Source organism: Typopeltis vanoorti, chromosome 5 (genome assembly GCF_054136105.1).
Source record: "Typopeltis vanoorti isolate ZY-2024b chromosome 5, IOZ_Tvanoo_1.0, whole genome shotgun sequence".
Lineage (NCBI taxonomy): Eukaryota > Metazoa > Arthropoda > Arachnida > Uropygi > Thelyphonidae > Typopeltis > Typopeltis vanoorti.
In genome coordinates this window covers 75980788-75998195 of record NC_143553.1, presented here as the reverse complement: position 1 = coordinate 75998195, position 17408 = coordinate 75980788, and the positions used below count along the sequence as shown (strand labels likewise).

Genomic DNA, 17408 nt, shown 5'->3' with positions numbered 1-17408 from the left:
TTGTTTGTGGATGATGCGAAGCTGGGAATTGTTATTAATAATAGTGCAGGTGTGATAGTCCTGCAAGAGGATTTGAATAAGCTAGACAGATGGGCAAATGAATGGGGGGTGTCAGTTTAATGCAGCAAAATGTAAGGTCTTGAGGTTTGCGACACATTGATGGGATGCTGCATACTCTATTGGAGGAGCTATATTGGGGGAAGTAGGGGGAGAGAAGAGATCTGGGGGTTGATGATTGATAGAAACCTGAAATTTAAGGGACATATTGCAAAGGTGGTGAAGGTAACACAGAGGATTGTTGCAATAATGAGAGGGACACTGACCTGCAGAGATAAAAGAGTTATCATTGCATTGTATAAGACTCTGATCAGACCACACTTTTTCTATTGTTCTCAGATTTGGTACCCAGGATTTGAAGGGGATAAATTAACTGTGGAAATTTATCCCCTTCAAATTAACAAAGGCAGATAACAAAGATAGTTTCAGGACTGTACAGTGTTAGTTATGAGGATTGCTGAGGGAATGTGGACTGCAGAGTTTGGTGGATAGAAGAAGGAGAGGTGATATGATTGAGACTTTTAAACTGTTGAGAGGTGGTTGCAGGGTTGACACTGGGGAGTTCTTTTGCTTGGTTGAACAGCCGGAAGGAGTGATGACGAGGGGGGCATCCCTGGAAGTTACGAAAGGAAACTGTGAGCAAGAGGGTGAGGAGTGGTTTCTTTACATGGAGGGTGGTTGAACCATGGAATGCATTGCCTGATAGAGTGATGAGAGTGAGAACGGCCAATGAGTTTAAGGAGTGGTATGATAGACTTTGTGTTTCCTAGGAGGGACCTCCTGTGATGAGTCTTTTGACTCTATGGAGGCCTGAATAATAATAATAATAATAATTTTCTTTCAGATTAAAAAAATTATATGATGTCTAATTTTATATATTTTTTTTTTAATCTGAAAGGAACATAATAAGATCATAGTCAATCAGGATAAAATGGTTTTAGCAGCAAACATTCATAATAATGTCTTGCTCTTTATTTATCACATCCATTTAGAATAAATAGAAACCTATCTAAATAAATCTCAACCAATGACAGCAATTCCACAATATTAAAATATTTTGCTGAAACAAAAAATTCATTTATAGAACTTTATTAATCTTAAAATTTTTAAAATTAGTTGGTACGCGGTTTACTTTTGTATGGTTGTATTAGGTGCTGCTGATAAGTTTCCAGAGTTTGCAACTTCTGTATCTCCACAGTCATCTACAGATCTTCACAATCAGCTTCCTATATCTAGGCTTGCTTTTAGTGAAGTACCACAAGATGCCATAGTCCCTCCTGGTGGCACATATATCTTGCAATGTGCATCAAAAAGTCTCAATGCTAAAATAAGATGGTGAGTTTTGCTGCATTTTTCATTATTATTATTATTATTATTATAGTACGCCCACAGATTGGAGACCCTTCGACACTTCTGCATGTGAACAGGAGGAGAATCCATTCCGATAATAGGGTAATCAGTCCGTATTGTGGGATAAGTTGTTTATTATTACATGTCAGAAAATTAACTTCTCTTTTATGATCATTGTAGTTAACTATGTTGCTTGTATAACAGTTGGAAAATTTTACCTATAAAGCACGTGATTTCGCGTGTTGGGTGACCAATTCGTACGTCCTTCATTTCTTTCTCCCCTTAAGCATGAATTGACCATTCTTGGCAAGTCGCCCAGCAGAGATCTACACAAACTGTGGCCGTACTATATCATCATTAACACAAGACCTCCATGGACTCAAAAGACTCATTGTGGAAGGGAGACACTGTTACACATAAAACATATCAAACTGTGCCTTAACTCATTCAATGTATCTGCACTCACCACAGTGTCAGGTGATGCATTGTACTCACCAACCATGAACCATGCTCCATGCAAGAACCTGTTCCAGGAATGTCCCCTTGTTCTACACCCCCCCCCCCCATTCTCTGAAAAAAATCTTCCACATTAATCCTTTACCAACTTAAATGTCTTATTTGTAATCTCTCTCTTCCTCCTATTCACAAGGCTTTGAAAACTGCATTCCTCCAATATGTCTTCATATCCACATCCCAAAGACAGTTATCACCTTAGTCAGTTTTCTCCTGGACCTTTTCCAATATATATCCTCATTACCATGAAAACCAAGGGACAAAATCTGGGCACAATAATCCATACAATGCCTGATCAAGGCCTTATAGGATGAAACCAGAGCCTCTTTATTTCTGCACATTAAGGTCCTCTGCATCATTGCTATAATCTGATGTGATGACTTCACAACTTGTGCAATGTGACTTCTGAATTTCAGATCCTTGTCTGCTACTACTCCAAGGTCTCTTGTCTTCTCAACTTCCTCCAAAATTTCTCCACAAAGTATATACTTTGCCTATCACTGTTGCCTACCCAATTTCAAAACCTTACGCTATGTGACATTGAACTGAAAGTTCCACATTGTTTGATTGAATCCTCATATTGTGATTGATTCCTCATCGCTCTCCCCAATTTTGTCCACACTGCAAACAGTTGTATATCGCCACTTAAACCCATCCCAGTATCATTAATATACAAATTAAATAACAATAGTCCCAAGACAGATATCTGTGACATACCACTAGTTAATTTACTCTTCTGGGATACTGCACTCCTGTACACAAGTAGCTGATGTTTATCTGAGATCCATTTGCCTAACTCACTAATCTATCATCCACTATCTTTCACAGTGCTGTAACGAGGGCATTGTGAAAGAGGCACCTGCCATGGGTGCAACTAGGTTTGGGGAGCAAAACATAAAAAATGTAAAAAATAAAAATAAATAAATAGATATAAAAGTCCACTATTTTTTATTATTATTATTATGCGACACCTCCAGGGAGTCCTAAGACTCATTGAGGGAGGGGCACCTACTCAACATCTCTCCGTCTCTGTCATCATCTACACCAGCGCCATCTACTGTCTACCACCACCACTAGTATTTTCACAGACAATCACAAACATCCATGCCCATGGTGGGATTCTAACCCACAGCCTTTTGGCTGGAGAGTGGATATGCTAACCACTCGGCCAACCAGGCTAGCCAACCAAATTATAAAATAAAATTTTATATTATATTTTTAAATTTCGGCAATATGCCACTTTAGACACACAAATTCTGCAACACACACTGCAACTCATTTTGATGGGGTTAATAGTAAGTATTTAACATACTGAATTTAGTAAAATTTAACTTGTTACATTTAAATTTTTGTCATTTTTGGGTTAGGGGGCACAAGTTAGAAACTTGCTATAGGTGCTTCATACCCTCATTACTGTACTGATCATTTAAATGAGAATATGGTGTGGCATTCTATTAAAAGCCTTTGCAAAATTTAAATATACCACGGTATATGCAAATCCCTTGTCCAATACATTTTTCAACTTGTTATAATACATAAGCAAGTTGGTAAAGCACAACCCCCACTTAACAAACCTATGCTGATAAGCACAAAGAATACCACTGTTATCAACCCACTTTTGTATCCTATTTCTCATCAACTTCTTCAATATCTTAACTATAACTCCAGATATACAGATTGGCTTATAATTTGTAGCCTTGGCCTCATCACCACCATTGTGAAGTGGAACAGTTTTACCTTCCTTTCACCCCTTTGGAACTTGTGCTGTTGCAAAACTCTTGTTAAACAGATATGCCAAGTCTAATACTATTTACTTGGAATATACCCTTAAGACACCTGGTGATGTATCCCATTCCTTCAACCATACGGCTTGTGAGGGTAGCTAGATGCTACCATACTAGGTAGATGATTATTAGTGAGGTGTTTTCCCACTGCCTTCCTTGCCATAGTATTTTTTATGACTTTAGCCAGACTGGTTTGCCTGTTTTGAGTGATGAAAAACCTGAATTACTGGGAAAAAAAAAAAAAAAACCTTCACCTTTAATCGAAAGAGACTAGATAAAAAGCACGTGGCAGTGGATTTGAGCTGTTGTTAAAAAAAAGTTTTTTTTTAAAAGGTGTATAGTGTGAATTCCTTTGCGAATTGTGCTCCATTTTTTTTCCTCAGTAATACAAGTGTTGCTTAGAGGTTCTGCTTTAGAGTTTTGTTTACATATTGTGTTATTTTTGAGTTACCGAGAACGCGTGGTCACAGTCGGGAGTATTGGCAGACGAAGAAAAAATAAATTATTCACTATTTGGTATAGATGAATATAGCATTTATATATGTATGTATATATACATTTAGCATTTATATATATATAATACAGTGTTTATTTAGCCTTTATATATAATTACTTTAGTAAACAATTACTTTAATAGTTCCTCGGCAGTAAGGAATGATGGTAGATTCAGCTGCAGTCGCAAATGGAGTGTCGCCAAGTCCTCCACCATTTAAGAACTCCATTATAAGTAATATAATAAGGGCTTTGTAGCATGCAGTACTTGCAGCATGTATGCGTCTCAGGAGTTGGATATGTTGCTGGTGAGAGAGCGGGAGTGTGTGTGTGTGTGTGTGCATGCGAAATGCAGGCAATGGGAGGAAATAAATGAAATAGATATATCAATAACTGACCTAGTTGCTCCAGGAACGGGAAATGAATATCGGAAGACGAGTAGTGTAATAGTAGAGAAAATGAAGAAAAAAATATGAATGAGAAAATAATAGTCGATGGTGTGGAAGGCATGAGTGACTGTGAAAGTTTTGGAGATGGGTTTTTTTTGGGAGAGTGAATTTCGATTTAGAATAACTGACTTGCAGAGGGAGATAGATGGGCTGAAAGAGGAGGTGGAATGTCTTGTGAATGAGATCAGAAGTATGAAAGATGAGATGAGGAGAATGGAAGAGATAAATGCAAAGCGAATCAGAGTAGGAGAGAGGGAGAGTTTTGGGAAGGGTAGGAGAAGAGAGCATTTTGGGAATGATAGAAGAGGAGAGAATGGAAACAGTAGAAGAGAGGGAATGGTGAGAGGTGTAATATGGTGACCCAATGATCCGTGATGTGCAAGATAAGATGTGTGAGGAGTGTTTGCCTGGAGGAACAATAGAGAATGTGGCTATGGCAATTAAGAGAGGTGAAAGGATGGATGAGATGATTGTGATGGTGGGCACAAATGACTTGAGAGGCAGTGTAAATCGGGCGGTGAGAGATCTGAGATTCTTGCTTGAAGTTGTGCAAAAGAAAACGCAGAGAGGGAAGATTGTGTGTGTGTGTGTGTGTGTGTGTGTGTGTGTGTGTGTGTGTGTGTGTGTGTGTGTGTGTGTGTGTGTGTGTGTGTGTTGCCCAGGTATGATAGTGATGAGATGAGCAGAAGAGCAGCAATACTGAATCACATAATAGCCAGAATGTGTGAGAGTGTTGGAATAAATGGATGCTTGAAGGGTTTTTGAAGACAGAAGGGAACTGTATGCTAGAGACTGCTTGCATTAGGATGAAGGCATCTGGAAAGATTGTTGTTTTCTGAATGAGTCAGTGTGTTTCAAGGCAGGGAAACTAGAATTCCCAGAGTGGATGGTAGCAGGGATGGCCTCTTATGAGAATGGGTGCTTGGGGGAAGGGGGGACGATGTCAGGAAACATTGAGCCCAGGGGGGAGGGCAAGAGGAGACAGTGATAGGTATAGAATCAGTGACATTTTTATGCTCTATACTAATGCCAGGAGTATCCAAAATAAAGGAAATGAATTGGTGGCGCTGATAGCATCAACCTGGCCAAAGATTATTGGGATCTCCGAGACATGGTGGACGGAGGATGATATAATAACCAGAATTGAAGTGGAAGGTACAGCATTTTTCGGCAGGATAGGAAAGGAAAATGTGGTGGTGGAGTACTGCTTATGATAAGTGATGACTAGAATGGAGGCTTTGGAAGGCAGTGACATGAATGGTTTTGAAAGCATATGGTGTGAGGTAGAAGTGGCCAAGACAGGATATTTATTGGGGTGTTGCTATAAAAACCAGGGAGCACAAAGGTTGGGACCAGGAGATGTTTAGGCAGTTGAGCTTGGCAAGTGCAAGAAGAATGATAGTTATGGGAGATTTTAACTACAGCAGTATAAGCTGGGAAGAGGAAAATGCTAGTAAGAAGGGGATAGAATTTCTGGAATTCTTGAGGGACAAATGTCTTTGGCAGCATATGATGGAGGGAACAAGAGGTTCAAGAGTTTGGGATTTGGTCATAGCATCAGAAGAGCTGATAATAAGTGAGATGACATTTCTCCCACCAGTTAGAGAGAGAGAGTGACCATGTGGTTTTGACTTGGAAGATGAACAGACATGCAGGTGTATCAAATTAAAAGAGAATGTATGTGGAATTATAAGGTGGGCGATTATAGTAGTCTTTGGTATCAACTAGAGGAAGTTCCATGGAGGGCAGAATTGGAAGGCCAGGATATCATTAGTGCTTGGGAAATTGTGAAAGAATATTTGTTAGCAGCAATAGTAAGCTGTATTCCAAGGGTGAAGAAGCAGACACAATTTGGTGTAAAGTGGATGACAAACGATATCAAACAGGAACTGCAGTTGAAAAAGAGATTATGGAAGATATACAAGGAGAGGGGTGGAGGACAGATACACGAAGAATATAAGATGCAGTCCAGGAAAGTGACCAGAATGGTGAGGAAGGCAAAACTGGAATATGAGAAGAGATTGGCACTAAGATCCAAAGAAAATCCTAGGGAATTTTTTAGCTATGTGGCCAGTCGGCAGAGAAATAATTGTGGAAGAATGACATTGCAGGATAAAAATGGAAATAGAGTGACTGATGCAGAGGACATAGTGGAGTTGTTCAATGAGCACTTTATTGGAGTGTTTCATCCTAGAGGAGGTTTTAATACTAGAGGTATAGGGCAGGATCAGGGTTTAAAGGTGCAAGAGGAGAGTGTATTCCAAATACTGAGTACTCTGGATACCAATAAAGCTGTTGGACCGGATGGTATTTCGCCACGGGTTTTGAGAGAATATGCTAAAGAACTGACAGATTCGTTGACCTGGCTTTTCAATAAAAGTCTGGCTGAAGGAAAGGTACTCAGGGAATGGAAGGAAGGTAAGATAGTGCCACTGCATAAGGGTGGTAGCAGACTGGAAGTGTCTAATTATAGGCCTGTTTGTGTGTCATCAGTAGTTGTTAAGCTCTTGGAGAAATTAGTGAGGGACTACATACAGCACTGGGTAGATGAGGGTAATGTTTATCTGTGAGAATCAACATGGATTTGTTGAGGAGCACTTTTTCTTTAGTAATATGATTGTTTTTTATAATAAAGTGACGAGAGCAGTTGATGAGGGGAAAGGCATATACTGCCATTTTTTTGAATTGTCAGTTCAATACAGCAAAATGTAAAGTCTTGAGGTTTGGGATCCATCGATGGGAAGATGCGTACTCGATTGGAGGAGGTAATGGAGACAAGAGATCTGGAGGTGATGATTGATTGAAAACTGAAATTCAGGGAGCATATTGCAAAGGTGGTGAAGGTAACTCAGAGGATTGCTGCAATACTGAGAAGGATGCTGACCTGCAGAGATAAAAGAGTTATCATTCCATTGTATAAGGCCCTAATCAGACCACACTTAGACTATTGTTCTCAGATTTGGTCCCCAGGATTTGAAGGGGATAAATTGACTGTGGAAAGGGTACAGAGGCAGATAACAAAGATTGTTTCAGAACTGTACAGTATGAGTTATGAGGATTCACTGAGGGAATGTGCACTGCAGAGTTTGGTGGATAGAAGAAGGAGAGGTGATATGATTGAGACTTTTAAACTGTTGAGAGGAGTTACAGGGTAGACATTGGAGAGTTCTTTCACTTGGTGGAACGGCAGGAAGGAGCGATGATAAGGGGCCATCCCTGGAAGTTACGAGAGGAGGCTGTGCGCAAGAGGGTGAAGAGTGGTTTCTTTGCATGGAGGGTGGTTGAAACTTGGTATGCATTGCCTGAGAGAGAGTGGTTGGAGTGGGGACGGTGAATGTGTTCAAGGAGTGGTATGATAGACTGTATTTCCTAAAAACGACCTCTCACGATGAGTCTTTTGACTCCATGGAGGCCTAGATAATAATAATAATAATAAAGTCCTCACATTGTAGACGAAAATTGAACCCAGGTCTTTCCAACCAAAGGGCTACGTCTGTACTGACCGAGCTACATGGGCTTCAGAGGTGATATATCATCAAGTCCTATTGTCTTATTAACATCTAGTTACTTAACTCCTCATATACCTCTTGCTTGCTTACCATTAACTCTTCTTTCATTTCATTCTTTAACTTGAGCTTCAGATTTCACACTGAGAATGAAACACCCTGATGAACTGCTCACTGAATGCCTCTACCATGTCCTCTGCAGTAGTTACCAATTTTCCACTTTTATCCATTAACATCATCTTACCATAATCATTCTTCTTTCTACTCACCATGTATTGAAAAAACCCCTGAGAGCCTTTTTTGTTGTTATTATTAACCTCTGACCTCAATGGAGTCAGAGACTCATTGTGGGGTTTTCTTGGCCTAATTTGCTAATTTCTGTTCATACTGCACTTTTTGTTGTCCTTACCAACTGAGTCATTCTCCTAGCCTGCTCTTTATACTCTCTGTGCAACTGATTATTACCATTATTCATCTAGTGCTGCCTGCAAAAGTGCCTTCTTCTTTTTCCAGAATTCATGCTTAATCTCCTCATCCAGCCATTTTACACTACCTTATCCAGCCTTTTGATCTTCGGAATACATTCACACATTGATGCCATTTTGTAATTCTTTGTCAGTTTCCAAGCAGCTTTTATTTCCTTATAGCTCAACTTCTCATTTCATGCTATAGCTCCAAGCTTCTTATAAGCTTGTCATAAACACCAGCCTTGTAATTCTACATTCTGTGTTTATTTGAATATAACTCGCACTGTTATCCCCAAAATTAAGTTAAAAAATCGTGGTTTGAGACATATGCGGGGATGTTCAGAAACTAAAGTGTTTCAGGAAAAAACTAAATCGACATTTATAATTAAATCCTCAGTGTTCATTATAATTTATAATTGCTCACATTATTTATAAAATGAATGCATTTAAAATTTTAATTATCAACATTATTTAAGTGATCAGCCACTCACCTTCATCACGCGATATATTTATGTGACAGTGTGAATCTTCACACTGTCACACAAACTTACACTTTCTCAGCTCTCAAAATCCAGTTGCACAACAGTTCTAATGATGGTCTCATAATCTTCCCTGCCAGACTCAGGTCATAGCCACTGGCTACCATCCACTCCATGCTGAACCTAAACCTCACCTCATTCACTGCTCCACCCCTGTGCAATCCAAGATCAAGTAGAAATCAATGCTCTCAGTCCCACATTTCTTCTACTGGTTGCTTCCATCATTATGCATATGTTTGGTGTGGCATTAACAGTAGATCACTCAACTCAACAACAAAAGCAAACTGACAATTGTTGAGTTGAAATGCTAATTCTCTTCAGCCAAATTCCAAAATATCTGAAACTGCCATGGCAACATTCACTATCTATTTCTTAAAGTTTTAAACTTTTTTCATGTGCAAAGGTATCTGCAAAGTTTTTTAATTTATTTTTTCATAAAGTAAAATCAGGGTTGCGAGATATATGTGAGGGCGAGTTATATTCGAGTAAATACGGTATATCCTTTTCTCACAGTCTTCATATTACCACAACCCAGATGATCACTTCATCATCACTCTCGCCAGCTGGAGGGAAGTGCAAAACCCAACTAACAATTACATTCTCTGATTAAATTGTCAGATCTAAAACTCTTAATCCTTGCATATTCTCCTTTAAATACTGTCTAAAATAGTTATCTCTCAAGAAGTCAAGAAATACATTTTCCTTGTTCTCAAAATGTCCTCTCTTCATTCCAATCTATACTGCCATAATTAAAATCACCCATAATAATCACCTGTCCCTTGTTCACTAACCCAAGTTACTTATACATTTTTCATCACCTCCCTCCACATTCCCTGTCCTATTACCAACATACAACTAAAATTCTCTGGGGTACTTAAGGGTCAAAGCTGTATAACTGAGAGGAGACCACATAGCCTTTAAAGGAATGCGGAGAACCGACCAGGGCTTCTGACCTAATGTCCAATCCTCACCTTCTCGTGGTTCACCCTGTTGGGTATCTACCTGGATACTGAATGAATGAGGATGGGCTGGCAATTTGGGATTTAGCCGACCAAATTGTATTCTTATTGGCTTAAACCAATATAGAAAATGATGGTACAACATGACAAAATTTCATGCCGGCTGAGGCGTTGCCCAGTTAAACAAGGCCCCCGTTGTTTTTGCCAGGGAACCAAGGCGAACAGCAAAAAGTCAGCTACTGGAATAAATCTGAAAGCACACCCCAACTCAACATTACCAGAGTTAAAGATCGGTACTGTCAACATAAGAAGCCTGAATGGCAAAGAAATGGAGCTAGTTGAAGAATTAGATATGTACCAGATCGACATAATAGAAATGACTGAAACAAAAAAGACAAAAACTGGTGAGATCTTTCTGAGCAAGAAATACAAAATGTTATATTCAGGAAATGACAATCAAGGAAAAGAAGGAGTAGCCATAGTATTCAACACAAAATATGAGGCTAATCTTCTTGAATGGCAGGCAGTCTCAAGTAGAGTTGATGTGGGCAAATATCAGAATGGGGAATTGGATAATGAGACTTATTTGTGCCTATGGTCCCACAGAAGGTTCTACTAAGGTAGAACTGGAGGAATTTTTTGATGCTTTAGAAAAAGCAACTGAAACAATGAAAAAGGAAAAGTTGGTCCTTGTTGGGGATCTAAATAGCAGAGTAGGAAATGATTGTCTGACATACAAAAATATTTTGACAAAATTTGGAGAAAAGAGCAAAGCTAATAATAATGGCAAATATCTGTTGGATTTCTGCTCAGGACATGGACTGGTTATTACTAACACCATGTTCCAACATAAAAATGTGCACAAATTCACATGGAGAGAAGAGGCAAGGAATAAGAAAGGTCTCATTGACTATGTTATTGTTGATAGTGATGTTTTCTCCCTGGTGCAGGACACCAGAGTGTACAGAGGATTTGAAATTAGAAGCGATCACCATTTAGTCTTGAGCAGGATAAAATTGAATTTCATATTGAAAAGAATAACATGTAAGAAAGTTTTAAAGTGAATAAAAGTTGTCAGCTCTCAGATGTGAACTGTAGACTAAAATACACAAAGATTATTGAAGAAAAAATGAAAGAGTTTGAGAACAGGAACCAAACCTTGGAGATTCAGTGGCAAACCTTAAAGAAAACCCTAATTGATTCAGCCAGAGAGGCATGTGGCGAGGTTGTCTGCAAGGATAGAAAAATCAGAACTCCATGGTGGACACAGGAAGTTAAAGAGGCAGTGAAGGAAAAGAAGAAAGCATATCAAAAGTTCCTGGGAAATAAGCCAGTTTGTGCTCTTAGAGAATACAGAGACAAATGTAAGAAAGCGAAACACTGTGTAAAACTAGCTAAACAAAAGTCATGGGAAGACTTTGGCAAGAACATAGAAAATAAATATCAAGAAGGTGGTAAGATATTCTGGAGGTTGTTGAAGAATCTTAGAAATGGAGGAAAGAGTGCTGTAAAAGGAGTTAGAGATGATAAAGATGACATGAAAACAGAAGAAAAAGATATCCTTGAAGTATGGAGTAATTACTTTGAAAAACTGCCAAGAGGCCATCCCTGGAAGTTACGAAAGGAAACTGTGAGCAAGAGGGTAAGGAGTGGTTTCTTTGTGTGGAGGGTGGTTGAGCCGTGGAATGCATTGCCTGATGGAGTGGTGGGAGCGAGAACGGTCAGTGGGTTTAAGGAGTGGTATGATAAACTTTGTGTTTCTCAGGGGGGGACTTCCCCTCGATGAGTCTTGACAGACTTTATGTCTTAGAAAGGACCTCCCTCGATGAGTCTTTTGACTCCTTGGAGGCCTGAATAATAATAATAATAATAATAATAATAATAATAATAATAAAGATACAAGCAGTGATAATAGCACAGTGGTAAAAAATACTGACCATGCATGCAGTCAGGAATATATCCATACTTGAAGTAGAGAAAGCCATCAAAGGCTTGAAATGTGGAGAGGCAGCAGGAGTAGATGATATTCGACCAGAAGTGCTGAAGTATGGTGGTATAAAAGTCTTACAGTGGCTGCACTGCATAGTTCAGAAAGCCTGGACACAGGGACGAATTCCCAATGATTGGAGTAGAGCTCTAATAGTATCCATATATAAAAAGGGGATATAAAACTGAATGTGAGAAATACAGAGGTATTTCCCTATTGAGTGTTCCTGGTAAGATCTATGCAAGTATACTTGAGAAACGGTTGAGAAGAATTGTGGAAGAAAAGCTTGGTGAAGAACAAGCTGGATTCAGGCCAAATAGACGCAGTCAGGATCAGATTTTCACTTTACGACAAATAGTTGAGAAAGCATGGGAATATAACAAAGATCTGTATTAAAGTTTTGTCGATCTGGAAAAGGCATATGACAAGGTGCAAGAGAGAAGCTATTCAATATGCTACAGTTATATGGTGTCAATGGCGCATTATATCAAGCAATACTTAGTCTTTATTTGAGTTGTAAGTCAGCAGTTAGAATTGAAGGAAGTACAAGAAGATGGTTTAATGTTAAATCTGGTGTCAGCCAAGGATATACATTATCCCCCTCTCTTATTCATTATCTATATGGATCACATTATGAAGTGGTATTAAACATGATATCAGAATTGGAGATGTTAATGTAAGCTCTTTGCTTTATGGAGACGATGTAATACTTCTAAATAAATCCGCTACAAGTTTGCAAGATTCCCTGACTAAATTGAATAACTGTTGTAATAGATATGGTATGAAGGTCAGCATTAAAAAGACAAAGACAATGAAAATAGGTAGAATTGTTGAAAATGTCAACTGCATTGTGAACGGGGAACCTGTGGAACAAGTAAAACATTTCAGCTACTTAGGCATGATTTTTTCTGAAGATGGTAAATTAAATATGGAAATAGACAACAGAATCAACAAAGCTGGTAGGCAGTCAATTGTATAAATTCATATGGAATAAGAGAAAAATTAGTCAGAACACTAAATTAGCTGTATACAAGACAGTGTTCAAACCAGTTTTAACTTATGGATCTGAGAGTTGTGTCAGAAGTAAAACACTTGACCAAAGACTAGAGACCGCAGATATGAGAGTCCTGAGAAAGATTAAAGGTGTGAACAGATGGCATCAATGGCAATATCATATTAAAAATGAGGATATTAGGAAAGAACTTGACGTTGTCAGCATCCATGAATGCGTTAGCAGAGCTAATCTCATGTGGTATGGTCACTTTAAACAGAATGGTTGAGAAAAGATTAGCAAAACAAGTGTTCTCTGCTAGGTTGGCAGGAAAACGACCCAGAGGAAGACCAGGATATAGGTGGATTGATACGGTACAAAGTGCCCTTAGACGATAGAAATATAAGATCTGATAATGTTGGAGTCTTGACAAGTAACAGACTGATTTGGAGGAAAATTGTAGATAGGAAGTTAGTAATGATGTAAATTTTCCATGTAGTACTATCATATCCTGTACACCCCCCCCCCCCTTGAGGGTACATGTCAGGAATTTGATGATGATTATGAACTAAATATCTCTTCCTGTCAACTTCTGCTTCAAGCCAAGCTTCCTCAAAACGATTGCCACTATTTCCCTGTTTCATGTCTACCTTATGTGGATATAATTTCCCTGCTATCATAAGCATCACTCCCCACCCTTCTTGTCTTTTCTCTCCTTTGCAAAAAAAAAAAAAAAAAAAAAAAAAAAAAAAAAAAAAAAAAAAAAAACCACTATACCTTCCATTTCTATTTCCATCAGGATATCATCTTCATTCAACCATTCTTCACTTATTCCAACAATTTTTGAACAGATAAACTGATACTCCTGGCTTTTGTAAATAAACACAGCAGTTCACTTTTAGGTCTGTAACCATTCCTAATTATCTTTGCCTAATTACCTTTGTCACCATTTATCCCATATATTCACATAGTCTCAACCACCCCACTCACATCCCAATCCTTTCCATTCTTATGCTGATCATCCCTCTGCATACATTCATTACTTCCAACATCTGCTCTTCGAATGCTGTCTTCCTATATTTCCCCCCTTTCCCTTTCTTTTTGCATTTCTGTTCTCTCTTCATCTCTCACACTATTGTTATTTCCATTGCCAAGCACTGATCTTTCACTTCACTTCTTACTTCTGATCTCTTGCATGCATCACATACACTGCACTTCCATCTAGCAACAGTCCAGCTCACTGGAAAGCCATTGAAATGTATGTATTCTGTCGCTTTTGTACAGTTCCATTCTTCCTTTAAATATATGTCACACCACTACAAACTTTATTCCCTTCCTCTCACACAGCTCTGCCAGCATACAATTCATGATTTTTGCTTTCCATCTCAACTCATCATTGTCATACCTCAACAGCACATAGACAACCTTTCCCACTGTACTCCTCAATAATCTCCTGATATCCATCCCTCACTATTCATTCTCTATATATTCATTTTCTCCTCATATCCAATGCATGAATTATCTTGTTCATTCTTCCTCCTGGATAGCAGACCTTATGGACTCTCTATTAACCAATCCTTTAACAATTGGAATCTTCATATACTGCTACCTCTTTTTCTCTTTTTTGTTTCAGTCTATTCTTTTGCACTTTTTTATTTGTTTCCACTAAACTTCTAATATCACACCACATATTCCTTATTTTGTTTTTCATTTTGAACATCTCTTGCTTGAAATCTTGCATTCTGACAATTTTATTCTCTGTCACTCCAGTTAGTCTCACTCCCTCTCATTCTGCTACCTTTCTTCCATTTCCTCATTCCTACTTCTCTCTGCTTCTGTATCACTTACTTTTGGCAGGCCTGGTTGGAATATCCACTCTCCAGCCAAGATGCTTCAGGTTCGAATTCTGCTAACTGCTGTAATCTGTGTCCTGGTGCAGTATGATCGTATTATTATTATTATTACGTGATCCCTCCAGGGAGTCCAAGGACTCATCGAAGGAAGGCACCTACTTTACAGCTCTTTGTCTCCACCACTCAACCCATCAGCTACAACCAACCACAATTACCATCATCTATACCAATGCCATCTACCTCCCACCAACACTAGTATTTTCACAGACAATCACAAACATCCATGCCCACAGCGGGATTCAAACCCACAGCCTTTTGGCTGGAGAGCGGATACGCTAACTGCTCAGCCAACCAGGCAAGCAAGTGAAAGAAATGGTGCCCAAGCCACATCAACAGTGGCTTAATTATAAAACTTGCCACCTGCCGATGCTTTTATAGGCATCGTACCTCCCTTTGCTTCTGTATCCCTTACTTTTGGCAGGCCTGGTTGGCCGAGTGGCTAGAATATCCACTCTCCAGCCAAGGTTGGACATCTTCAGGTTCAGACATCTTGGCACCATAAAAATCAAGTAAAAATAAAAATAAACTTGCTTTCTTTCACTGCCTCAATCTCACTAGCTTTCGTCCCATTTACACTAACTTTCATTCCTTCACTCTGTTTTGCATTTACGGATCACTTGTAGTCTAACAAAATATTGCACTTTTTACAAATTCATATCTTCTTTCATCTCCTGTTCAGTCTCTCCACAAACACATCTTTCACATTTGACCATACATATACATCTTGAACTCATGATATCAAACCATTTTCTAAAAGTCTACATCATTAATAGCATTTGATCTTGGATGCATGGCAGGCAGATCTTATTTGTACCACCATTGTGTTCCATTGAAGGCAAAATAATTAAAAAAAAAAAGTCAGTAACAACTCCATAAAGCCAACAATCATGCAGATACACTAACATATCAAAAATAAACAATATTATACTAAAATACAAGCAGTATTGCAAATTATTACACAAAATATCACTTATCTTTTCCAGAGCTCTTTAGTGACAACATGTATGTAGTGGCCTTCTAGCAGCCTGTGAATTATATTGATTGGCTAAGTAACAATCATTAGATAAAAATTTCATAAATTTTAATATTGTACCTTTATCAAATTATTCTTAATTATGGTAATTATTATTACAATTAATTATTAGGAATTATAGTAGTTGTTATTGAGGGACTGTACCATAGATAAGCTTTATTTTGATTAATCTTTGGTGATACTATTGTGAATATAGAGTGAATTTTGTACTTTTCTGATAGTTATAATTGATTCTATGGTGTTTGGTCGAGTTTTGTAGGTTGTTAACTTTTTATGCGTGCTAGTATTTTGTGATATCAAGATAGATGGTGGTGAAATAAAAGTTGCTATGTCATGAGCTTGTATGTAAGGAGCAATGTCGATTTCTTTAAGATGGTTCATTGTTGAAGTGTGGTGTATATGCCTAAGGGACTATATAGGATATATGTTGAGAGAATGAATATGAGAAGTGAGAAAGTATGGGTTTACAGAAAATGCGATATTCTGATAAATTGCAAGGTTTCATTGAATGAGAATAGACTCAGAAGTAATGATGTTAGATAGAGTGCAGAAAGTAGCGAAAAGTGCAAGACCATGTGTGGTAGCAGACCCTATGAGTGGCATTAAGAAAGAAAGTACAGTTGTCAGGAAGAAAGGGATGACAGCTGTCAAGAGAGTATACAACTGCCAGAAAGTAAGGTGGAATGTATGTGGAATGAAAATGGAATTATTATAATAATTATTATTCAGGCCTCCATGGATCAAAAGGCTCATCGTGGGAGGTCCCTCCTAGGAAACACAAAGTCTGTTATACCACTCCTTAAACTCATTGACCGTTCTCACTCTCACCACTCTATCAGGCAATGCATCCCATGGTTCAACCACCCTCCATGCAAAGAAACCACTCCTCACCTTCTTGCTCACAGTTTCCTTTCGTAACTTCCAGGGATGGCCTCTTGTCGTTACTCCTTCTCACTGTTTAACCAAGCAAAAGAACTCCCCAGTGTCAACCCTGTAGCCACCTGTCAACAGTTTAAAAGTCTCAATCATATCACCTCATAAGGTGTGACATCTTTTGGCATTCAACCTTGGTATCACCTCTGGGTCTGGCTTTTACTGAAGAGACCTCAATAAAGGTCGAAAATTGTCTGGGTAGTGACCCTTCCCATAATACATAGCATTATACATGTCTGCAAGGAGATGTGCTTTGCATTATGGGATACTAAGGAAAATGATGAGAACTCAGTCAACCTTTCTGCAACCCCCACAACAACAATCTGAAGAAACACATTACAAATCCTCTATTGCCATTCCTTATGCTGGGACAGTTTTAAAAAAGATTGCTACACTCCTCAAACCATATGAAATATGAGTGACTTTCAAACCTAT

The 17408-nt window shown here is 38.6% G+C and overlaps 1 protein-coding gene across 4 annotated transcripts in view; it reads left to right on the top strand.

Annotated features, from left to right (window-relative positions):
* The window catches only part of LOC150106550 (mannan-binding lectin serine protease 1-like), a 202399-nt gene that overhangs the window by 135419 nt on the left and 49572 nt on the right, over positions 1-17408 (top strand). For all 4 annotated transcript variants that reach the window (XM_090392524.1, XM_090392523.1, XM_090392525.1 and 1 more), the window contains one exon: positions 1209-1392. In XM_090392524.1, coding sequence (XP_090248650.1) covers positions 1209-1392 — 184 coding nt within the window. The remainder of the gene's footprint in view (positions 1-1208; positions 1393-17408) is intronic.